Source organism: Lepisma saccharinum, chromosome 3, assembly GCF_977018435.1.
Source record: "Lepisma saccharinum chromosome 3, izLepSacc3.1, whole genome shotgun sequence".
Taxonomy (NCBI): domain Eukaryota; kingdom Metazoa; phylum Arthropoda; class Insecta; order Zygentoma; family Lepismatidae; genus Lepisma; species Lepisma saccharinum.
The window spans coordinates 80,013,868-80,024,531 of NC_139231.1; the positions used below are offsets into that span (position 1 = coordinate 80,013,868).

At 38.6% G+C, this 10,664-nt stretch overlaps 1 protein-coding gene across 12 annotated transcripts in view; it reads right to left on the reverse strand.

The window, feature by feature from the left end:
• Positions 1-8,962, reverse strand: part of hth (Meis homeobox homothorax) — a 493,174-nt gene extending 484,212 nt beyond the window's left edge. For 2 of the 12 annotated variants that reach the window (XM_083118892.1, XM_083118883.1), the window contains exons 1-2: positions 8,419-8,958; positions 7,949-8,172 (exon numbers count right to left, since the gene is read on the reverse strand). In XM_083118892.1, coding sequence (XP_082975018.1) covers positions 7,949-8,172; positions 8,419-8,433 — 239 coding nt within the window. In that variant the 5' untranslated portion in view covers positions 8,434-8,958. Of the gene's footprint in view, positions 1-7,948; positions 8,173-8,418 lie in introns of all 12 variants that reach the window. The other 10 variants (XM_083118888.1, XM_083118881.1, XM_083118886.1 and 7 more) reach the window with 7 other exon arrangements.
• Positions 8,963-10,664: the final 1,702 nt, after the last annotated feature.

Genomic DNA, 10,664 nt, shown 5'->3' on the forward strand with positions numbered 1-10,664 from the left:
ATTTTGGACTAAAATAGGTTTTTAGGAACCTTAAGTACGTACTTTTCCTTTTCTCTTACGCAACTGAAAAAATTCTGTTAAAAAAAAAATAATAATTCGTAAATTTATGAACTTTTTTCTTTTCAGAATTTTCTAAAATAGATATTCGTCTCATTAGTTAATTTTAGTGTAATCCGTTTCCGTTAATGAAAGGAATATTAAACATAATTAGTTAAGACTGTTTGTTCTAAAATGTTGAAAACTTTAAATAAAACTTATTATTACCGAAATTCTGAACTGCTTCCTCAGTTCTTTTTTAAAGATGGCGTAACCAAGAACTTTAAATTTCATACATTTTCCTTGTGATTATTTTTTTGGAATCGGCAGCAAAGGTGGCAGTTTTATAAGGACAACAAGTATTTTTAGGCCGAAGAAAGAATTTCCAAAAAGGCTCCAAGTTTCGCTTAGTTTGAAAACTGATCCGAAAAAAATAGTTCGTTTCTGCACTGTAACTGTGTCCGATTCAATTTTTTTTATACCAAACCATGCACTATAAAGAACGTAATTAAGTAAAAATTACGTAACAATTGTAAATACAGGAGTTTTGGGTACCTGTACGTAAATTCCGTTACGATTACGTAATTCTGCGTCACTAACGCCTCGTTCCCAGCTACGATAACTGCAACATCATCATGTATAGTGATTGTTCTAAAGTAGGGTATTTATTTAAAATTAAACGAAGCTCCGCGGCACAACAGCGTCTTAATGCGTGTTTTCATTGGATGAGCGCACCGACTCCCGACGCCGCTGTTATTTTGGCTATTTTGTTCAAGTAGCCCCTAATTGTCCTTGCTACACACAAAACCCAGAATGTGTAAACTGACACAAATAATATGTTGACCCCAGTAATATATTAAGTACATAAACTGCTAATGATGAACTTTTGATTGATCAAGACACACACAATTGCATCCAAGGGTACTTACATCGGCTGCTGTTCTGTGCCATAGGTAAAAAAAATGCACCAATTGAGATCTGACACGATCACTTCAAATAAACCGAAAATACACTAACTGTGTCTTTAAGCATTAAAAGTTTGATCAACCTTCATTTGACGCAGTTCGAATTCTGTCTCTCTCGCTGTCTGTGTTTGTTTGTAATATCAACAGGGACATTTTAATGATCTCTCGAGTGATCGAACCCATAACCACTGACAGCAAAGAGAGAGCGCTATCTACTTGGCTATGGCCGAAAACTCTTTATTACTACACCATATATCATTTAACCTTCACGTATGATGTCGGCGATGGTTCACAATCAAATCAACGAACCTTCGTTTCAGACTCATTAAACTTTAAACAAGGAGTTCTTTTAGAATTTTTGAGCAAAAAAAATCAAAAAAATCACACGTATCTTATTTGAAAACTAAAAATATAATTTTTCTATTCTTACAATTCGTCCAGAACGAACAGAAAAAAGTGAACTGAATTCGGATATCAATGAGAGTGGTGAATATGAACTACGTATATACAGACCACTACCAGGAACCAATGACAACAGTAACATTTTTGCCACTACAGCAGCCGCCCTTTGGGAGGGTTTATTTTTCTAAAAACAACATTTTCATTTACAGAACAAACTTTTATCGTAGCTATATCAGGACGTGGAAGTTCTATTTATTCAGGTTTAAAATTCAAACTACTGTACACCCAAGATATCTTGGACGTCGTAAAATATTCCAAACTACAGACGTACGTGACTTGACATTCGACACTAGCGCCACAGTTCCTAGGATAGAGCTACAAATATGGTGCCGGATGAGGAGTACCAAGCATTTATCGTTTTTGAACCGGAAAAAATTCAGTATTTATGACTGCCAACTAATACATAAAATTTTGGATAATGTCATAAAATGTTGCAGTGACGGTAAACAATGTTTGCTTTCACGTTTACTCACCTTTAGCTCCGGCAACTATCCCTTGAAATTAATAAAACCGCAATGCTGGTTCCCAACCAGCTTACCCACATTAATCTCAGATTTCGCACAATAAACCCCCCGAGGTTAATATTCCTCGCATGCTTGTTTGTCAAATGTCAAAGTACTTGAGCTATCACGATTACGTAACATTCTTTGAAAATAGTTTTATTTTTCTAAAATTTTTGCATATTCATAGAAAAATCACTAGCAATAATACCGTATTTGCGGAAGCCCGATTTCTATATTTTCTATTAGGGAACGATTGACCAACATAATTTTCTATCCGACAAAGGAAACTGGGAAATTAAATGTGACGTTTTAAATTTAATAATAAATATGTAACCGACAGCTTGTAAAAATGTGACCGTTTAGAACGTAATTATTGAATCAATTATTGCTGCTGTAACTGAACAATTCATTCTGTTTATAGCTCTCGAGTAAGACGCTTAGGGAATGTGTCGAGACATTGAATAATAATAATAAAAAAATGTTCAGTCGCCACAAGTCTAGTATTATCGTTATTAGTTGTATTTTTACTGCTTAGGCTGGCAACGCCTGGGTTCAATGTTGCAACGTGACAATGAACATAAGCACGCCCTCACAAGCTAAACGTCGCATATGTGCAGCCAAAGCGCGGCGAAGAAGATCTACCGAGGATTCGAACGCTTATCCTATCGTCAACTCCTACAACGCAAGTTCGTCAAGAGTAGTAGGTAATAGTGGTGGAAAATACACAACGTTCGTCGGATTAAAACTTGGCACAGTATCACAAATATATATATATATATATATTTAGAATGGCTTCTTCAGTTCAAGAACTTGAGAACTCTATGGACAACCGCAAATGCCGTGTAGGGTATTCGAACAGGAGATTCCTAGTTTCGCAACCCTATTTAACTTGACAAGGTGGAACATTTTCCCCCGAACGTTCTTCGATACATACAGGTTAACCTTCAAACAGAATAATGCCTACGCTAATGCTCATATCAGCTTAGTAAACATTAAAATGTCGTCATCGCTTCTTTACAACACTTTTCTTTCAGCAGATCTTACCACACTGCCATGAAAGTCAACCGCCAGGATACGGTAGGATTTAATCATGTTTAGTTCAAAAATTGAGCAACCGGCTTGGATGTATTGCTACGATTCATTATGTTCTGGGTGATACTACATTAAAATTTCCACTGGTCCTCTTCTGGAAAACAAAAATCTGAAAAATTACATGTGCTAAGAACTCCTTCCCGAGCAATGAAGATAATGTTGGTGTACTTTTCCCAAATAACTATTGCAGAAACTATTGTAGATATCTAGACAAACAGCGAAAGCAAACGACACGAAAATTGTTCTGATTGGTCTAGGACTTCCAAACACATTTAATTGAGTTTATAATAATCAACCGGTGTTTGGATACAGCAGTCACTTCCGGATGTTTCGTTTGTGAGAAGCCCAAAAGCCTAGAGAGTCAAAGTCGACCATAGGCAAGTTTGGGGCCTGGGGCACGGAATATGCGCAGGCACAACCACAAAAAAATAATAATTTCCACATTAGTCCTTATTCACAGACTTTCATTTTAATAATTTTGCATTGCGGCAGTGATTATTTTTAATTCATATTCAATCACTATTTGAATGACATAATGCGTATACGTGTCAGTTCTGTTGGAAAAAAAAACCTACAATATGATAATGGTTAGAAACATATATTAATGCCAAGGCGTTATTGCCAAAAAATCAATGACTAGTATATATACGCATCATTTTTATTATCAAAGACTTCTTTTCATGTGTTAGGCCTCTTTGTTTAAAATATGATTATAATAGCTACACTTATTTTTTTGTTGTTCAAAATACGAACTAAACTTGTTTTTTTTTAGGATTTTCACTACTCTTCCCAGAAGGTAAGAAAAAATCGTGATATTGCTAATTTTTCCCGATAAAGGCAAACTAAACCAGGGGTACCGGGAAATTTGAGGTGGTTCTCGCAGTCCAAGCTCTCTGTCTACGCATGAAGTGGACAAAACGGACAAACTTTTGAAAGTTTTGTTTCCCGCAAGTTGTCATCAGCCTTCCACACATATTCTATAGTGGTCGAAACATCGGGATCTTACGATGTTTACTATTATAGTGCGAGTATTTAGACTGATATCTTATTACAGGCATACCGTGACATCAACTTCCCGATATCGCCCGTGCAAACTTCTAGTGCTTTGCCGAGGCGTGGGCTGAGTGTAGCGCGAACGCAGGCCTACCGCTTAGGCCGCCGGGGGTGAAGACGTTCTGCACGCTGCTTGCATATCGACGGTGTAAAATTTGAGCCACGCCGCTTGTCGCAAAATACATACTATACAGGCATTATTAAAGGTACCAAACCGGCATATCCATAGGCTTCATTACCTACAAGTAACGACTTCATAACAGGCTCTAGTGTACAAGAATTACCCCCTGAATTACGTCTATTTTACAGTAAAAATTAATATGCACGGAACGTCAGCATTATTTCTTTTATATAAACACTAATTATTAGTTTACACAATCTACACCGAAACTACATCTGGAATTTATTATCATGGTGTATCTGAAAGTTATCGCTAACACGATAGTATAAGTATCGTGAAAAAGATAGGGATATCATAAAAAGGAATATCTGATACCGCATATTTTTTAGTTCGGGATAAAATAATATCTAGGCTCAAAGGTTATATTTATAAAATAAAATGTTTATGGATTTTTTTTCCAGGTAGAGTATAATAGCCTTCAACAACTGTCGGCTTTTCGTTGAACTAGTGTTTCTAAATTACAAAACCTTGTATATCACATTCGTGAACCGTATTTTAGGCGACACGGGGTCACAATATCGCATAGATCGTAATATCTTGCCGATATCGTCGTAACACTTATAATTTTCTTTGCTGCGATATAGACTTATGTACTGTCTCTAAACCAGATTAGTGATGACGGGATCTCGTTAGATTTTCAAATTTTGGGATTTATATCCACATCTGCAAATCATCAGTAATTACTGGGAATGACTGCGATGCCTTGTCCAGATTTTGAACTCAAGGTTCGGCCAAGAGTGCTCTTGGTGAAACAAAACTTTTCGCCTGTTTTAATTTTTCTTTCTTACAATCAGAAATAATCCTTACTTGGAGCAGTATTCTTACTATATAATCGATGAAGCTCAACTTATTTGCTAACGTTTATAAGTACTTCAGTCCGTAAGTACGTAAACATTTGCTCCAACCGCATGGTACGGAAAACTACGATAGAAACATGTATGTTAATCGCGACAATAAGGATGGAAAATATCACCAAGAACCCGAACCCAGGTCCCTTGAATTCGCAAAGCGACAGGATAGCCACTGCTCACGACGGAGTGTGTGCGCAACTGTTACGTTGTATTATGCTTGTTTGTTAAGTTCATGCAATTCAACAGAAATAAATATTGTAATGTGACCTAACAGTCATCGAGTTGAACAAAATTTATCACGATAAAATCATCGAGTTTACGAGTAGAATGTACTTCAGATTTAAATGGTTAATAAATGCACATCATCTTGGAACTTTACCCGTTGTATTGACCACCAGAACGAAGGTAAAAATTCAGTGTTGTCAGTAAACTGCTTCAGAGTAAAAGATGTCAATAATGGCAAAATTCTGTTTCAGCGAAACTAGAAACAATTGCTCGATCAATTCTGCTCCTGATTGATTGTAATAAACATTTTACATTCGTGATAATATATTCTCATAAATTGGGAGTTCTTTACCTGGCATGCCTTTTACAATAAGCTGACATATATAACATTTGGCGTGTACGTCAACTTATAATTTTAATTATGTTGTACGTTATTGTAAAGATGACTACGTGCAGTATCTTTTTATTTTTTAGGTTCAATTCCTAGAAAAGTATCATAGTCGCTTCAAATCTCGAATTTCACGGCTTGGTACCAAAAACCTACATAATGAGCCCTTACGTATTGTGGTCTTCATTTCGAACAAGTGTAACAAAAAGCTTAGGAAAGTGATTCTTTTTTCTTCGCAGGTTACTCTGGACCCCTAGGACATGGACAAACATTAGCACAATGTTCAGGTTTATCTTTATTATTATTATTATTTTATTTGCCTGCAATGGGAAGATAAGCGAAAGTATTGCTGTACAAGTTCCTGCGCACGAAACTCAATAAATATTAAAGATAAACATTTACAGTGCACTAGCACCTGAACATTTCGTCTGCACGCACGATCTAATGGCTTGCAATACATTTTACTTCCCCCATAAATATTTCAGCTCCTGCACATACTGGCCTATGAGGACATGTACGGAAGGGTCGAACACAAGATCTACACGATTTCAAATCAACACGCGGAAAAGCAATAATAGTTAATGTTTACGAGAATTGAAAAAGTATCTATTCTCTGCACACTTCCCATTATTGTGGGTAGGCCTATATTTTACTCAGAGTATATCCCATTCCGTTATCAGTCAAAATTAATTATCCCAAATATTGTAATTTATTACCACCTAGGACTTATTTTTGTTATTTTTTCATTACCGACAATTTGAATGCTGGATGGCCACTTTGTGTTCCTTGTTGAACAACTGGCGACGTGTTCCATACACCAATCCATTATCGCTAACGAACGATAATTTCGAAATTAACGCGAGTTGGGGAAATTGGTCAATGAAATTAAACAAGAAAGAAAATTGAACTGTACCGTACACACAAATGCGGTACATTCCGAATACACACACACACACACACACACACACACACGGGTCTGTTTACATAAAAGTAATAATCATTACTTTAAAAAAAAAGTAAGTTCCTACGGTAACACGACACTAACGCAAGTGTTGTAAAGTAACGAGCTACCAGGCAACTTGTTAAGTTACTTGAAAAATTATGTACTGATTTTATTATGAAGTTTGTTTTGGGTAATAAGAGGGAAGACAAATTATACAATGATATTAAAAGCTTGACGTTGCGGGAAATTCTCAAAAAAGTATTTTTTAAAAAAAAATTATCTTTACTTATTATAATAATCAATACATACTGCAATAATCGGTTAATCGCGGTCGGATCTGCATCAACATGATTTTCGAAACTGTCGTTCCAAAAAACAGGAAATCTGTGAAAAATTACAGTAAAGACTTCACAAATTTGAACGAGGAGGTGGAATTTTACTTGATGAATTTGTGGCACAAAGTGCCTTCCGTTTAAAGCCTGCGTCTATGCTTTCCTAGTCAACTAGATACTTGTGGAAACAAAGACAAGTACAAGTAAATGAATCTGCATTCCAATGATGGGAAGCCCCATCGTCAATTTGGCGCTAGAGAGACTTTCTTTGAGGTTCAGCTGGGGTAAGAGTCTACGGTAGCGACGAGTTGTCGCCAGGCCCTAGCTTCAAGCGACATGACTCATCAACAGGTATTTCGGTGCAATTTGCTTCATCCCTTCTTCTGGGCTTTGTCTAGTTTTCGTTCTGTTGCGAACATTTTCAACTGGCCTTCGAGACAAAGATACTGGTCTGAAATGAAAGATCCAAAGGACAACGGGGTAAAGTACGTGGGAACGAACGAAAACTACGTGTCTGGCCGTTGCAGTCCTCCGCGGACACTGCTGTGCAGTCTTCCGGCAGCCATCTTTACCAGCTGCCTCGGAAGAGGCATGGCCCGACAAGCAAATGTTCATTTATCAAAGTTCACGACCTCACCCCCTCCCCTCCCATAAAAAAAATTGCCAGGATATTAATCACCGTATGCAGCAGGAAGGAAGCAAGCAGGGGTAACATTTATCTACGGGACACATCGGGGACATGAAACGGCCTTGAGGACTGCTGGCGTAAAGGAAACCTTCGCGGGTAAAGAACCGGACGCGCTCTCGGTAGGTGCGCTGGGCATCGGCCGGTAAAATGCCGCGCGGTCTCCCGTGTACCTATTTCACACACATCTTTTTTTTTCTAACAACAAAAAAAAACTATGTTAAAAACTTACCCATATATTGCGTCCTTGTCTCTTTTATGGACATCCGGTACGGATCCCATCACATGGTTCGAAACTGGTGTCACATGGTTCCCATGGTACTGGTGCATTCCATGCGTATGGTTCATATGCGGCGAATGGTGCGTGAGGGGTTGTAGCGGCCGGTGAGGGGCATGTGGGTCATACATTGAACTGGGGACCTCCATAGCGCCGTAGTGAGGTAGTCCATCGTCATACTGGAGAAAGCAGAATATAAAAAAAAGAGGAGAAAAAGAGAAAAAGATAGTTGGAGAGATATTGACGGGCTACAAAATACTAACTGTTAAATATTTTTTTTCCAGTTACCAATAAAAAATTTGAATTACATTTAATTTACTCAAACAAGAAGTGAGAAAAGGACTGGATTGAACGTGACAGAACTCCCACCCTTAAAATAATTGAAGACCCACCCCCATTTAACCCCCGGGAAGAGAGAAACTTACCCTCGGCTGCGCCATGAACGCTCTCGCAGAACACGTGAGGTCACTAAGCTGGGCCACTTTCACTGTACGGTATACGAACCACACACTAAAAAACACAACAGTGAAAACACCACTATTGACTGTTGAATAGCACACCCGCTACGGGCCTTGTTTCTGAGGACACCAGCACTGTGCTTCGAAAACATGCGGGATACTTATTTTAACGTTAAATTCACCACGATCGGAACAACCAAACAATTCCCCCCGTTATTATTATAAGAACTTTTTTTTTTTCCTTGATGCACACACGAGCACACACAAACTACACGGTGGTGGCTGGTTGAACAAGGGGTAGCAAGACTCCCCCACCCCTCTTCATCAGGGAAGCTTTTCCGTCTCGGCTTACGGTACGCGCGTCACACATCTAACCCGATGCGCCGTGGTACTGTCTACCTCTTGCGCGGGCACACTTATGCCAACTGTCAATCACCGCCGAGGGAAGGAACGCTCAGAAATCTATGGGCTGTCAGGAGCGACGGTGGGTTGCGCCGCGCACACGGGATTGTCAGCTTCTGCGCATCTTTGCGCGACGTGACCCAACCCCTTTCGCTGCAAACAGACGTGCGGCGGTGTGACTGGACTGGTCTCTCGGACTGAAAACCAGTGCTGCCAACTCTCTCCGGGCAAAGTCTCCACCAAGAGCTTACGGAAGTAAGTGCACATTCTGCTCCGGGGCTAATCGCGACAGAGAACTCTCTTGCGCTCTCATGACCAGTGGCGTATTTACGATTACATTTGTTTGGCTGTATGAGCTAAAGCTGATAATCAAAAAGTCCCGGGTTCTGTTCCCTTGGAGAGTATACATTGCAAAGTAGTAGTTCTGATTTCACTAAACTAGTAAACTGTAGATCCATTCCCGAGCAGTCCATCTGAGCATAAAGTGACTTACACTTGGACAGAACTCTATTCCGGGAGAGAAGGATACGAGGCCTTTTTTTTCAGCGCTGCAAATTTAGTCGCCATGGCTTACGCTATATTTCAATTGCATTTTACAATATAAATATAGGTGTATTTATTTACAACATAAGATTTTACAGTCAAACTACAGACAATCTGGTGTTGTCAATTGCGTGGTGGTAACGTCGTCGCCATAAAATCATGGGGTCCCGTCTTCGATATCCGCGGAGGAACATGGTGGTCCGGATCCAACTTTAAACTGTAGTCCCATTCCCGATTAGCCTACTGTGCACAAAGTGGACTTAAAACAAAAACTGAAACGCTACTGCGAGGACATTTTGGAGGTCAGGACTCAAGCGTCCCCTGATCTTAGATGTGCCATTACTTCTGTCACATCACCCCACATCCTAACGTTGACGTTTTTTGAAAACTAACACAAAATAAGATAGATACATAATATGCATACAGTAGTAATATACTGCAATGGTTGTACAGTTACATTTCCAAATGGTTTCTTTTTCCCGAAAATGATATTCGAGTTTGTGTGCGTGCGCACTCATAGTTTTTCTCTGGAGAGCTTATGAATTCGTGGTACCATAAGCTTATATTACAAATATATAGCCGGCAACCAATATGCAGATTTCCTCATTTGCTTCAGGAGAAATTCTAAATAGATGTAATACTTCCTTTTCTAAGAAATGAAATGATCGATCGTGTGTCCAGGGTGAGATTTAATGGCATTGGAAAACTTACAATAGCTTTTGCTGCTTCATCATAAATTGATATTTTCAAAGTTTCCACTGACTAATGAATTTCGGAACTACGGTTCAATATGTTCTTTTACGGTAACTGCAAACTGACCACACGTATAGCCATGGCTGAATATAAGGAGACGGTTTAACGGATCCAAACCCCCCTATCTTTAGTTTAGTTACCAATTTACACTAATTGTATAATCAAATAAACAAATCTTAAAATTGGCCATAACACTGCATAGTAGATGAGGTTTTGAAAGTTATTTGTATCACACAGAAAGCAAATATTTTAAAAATAAAAGTCCAAATAAAGTACATCAAGTCAATATTTGCAGCCAGTGTAAAGGAAATGCTATTGGTTATAAATAATAAATAAATAGTAAAATTTAAATCGTAACTATGAAATTTGTACCATCCTTGGGCTGTTGTAGTTGAACACCATCCATTATTTCTGTGCATGTACGGCCGTATAGCTCCCATGGATTAGACGTGATAGTTGATGGTTTCATGAATTTCAAGCCAATAAAGTGACGGGAAACAGACCACACTCGCATC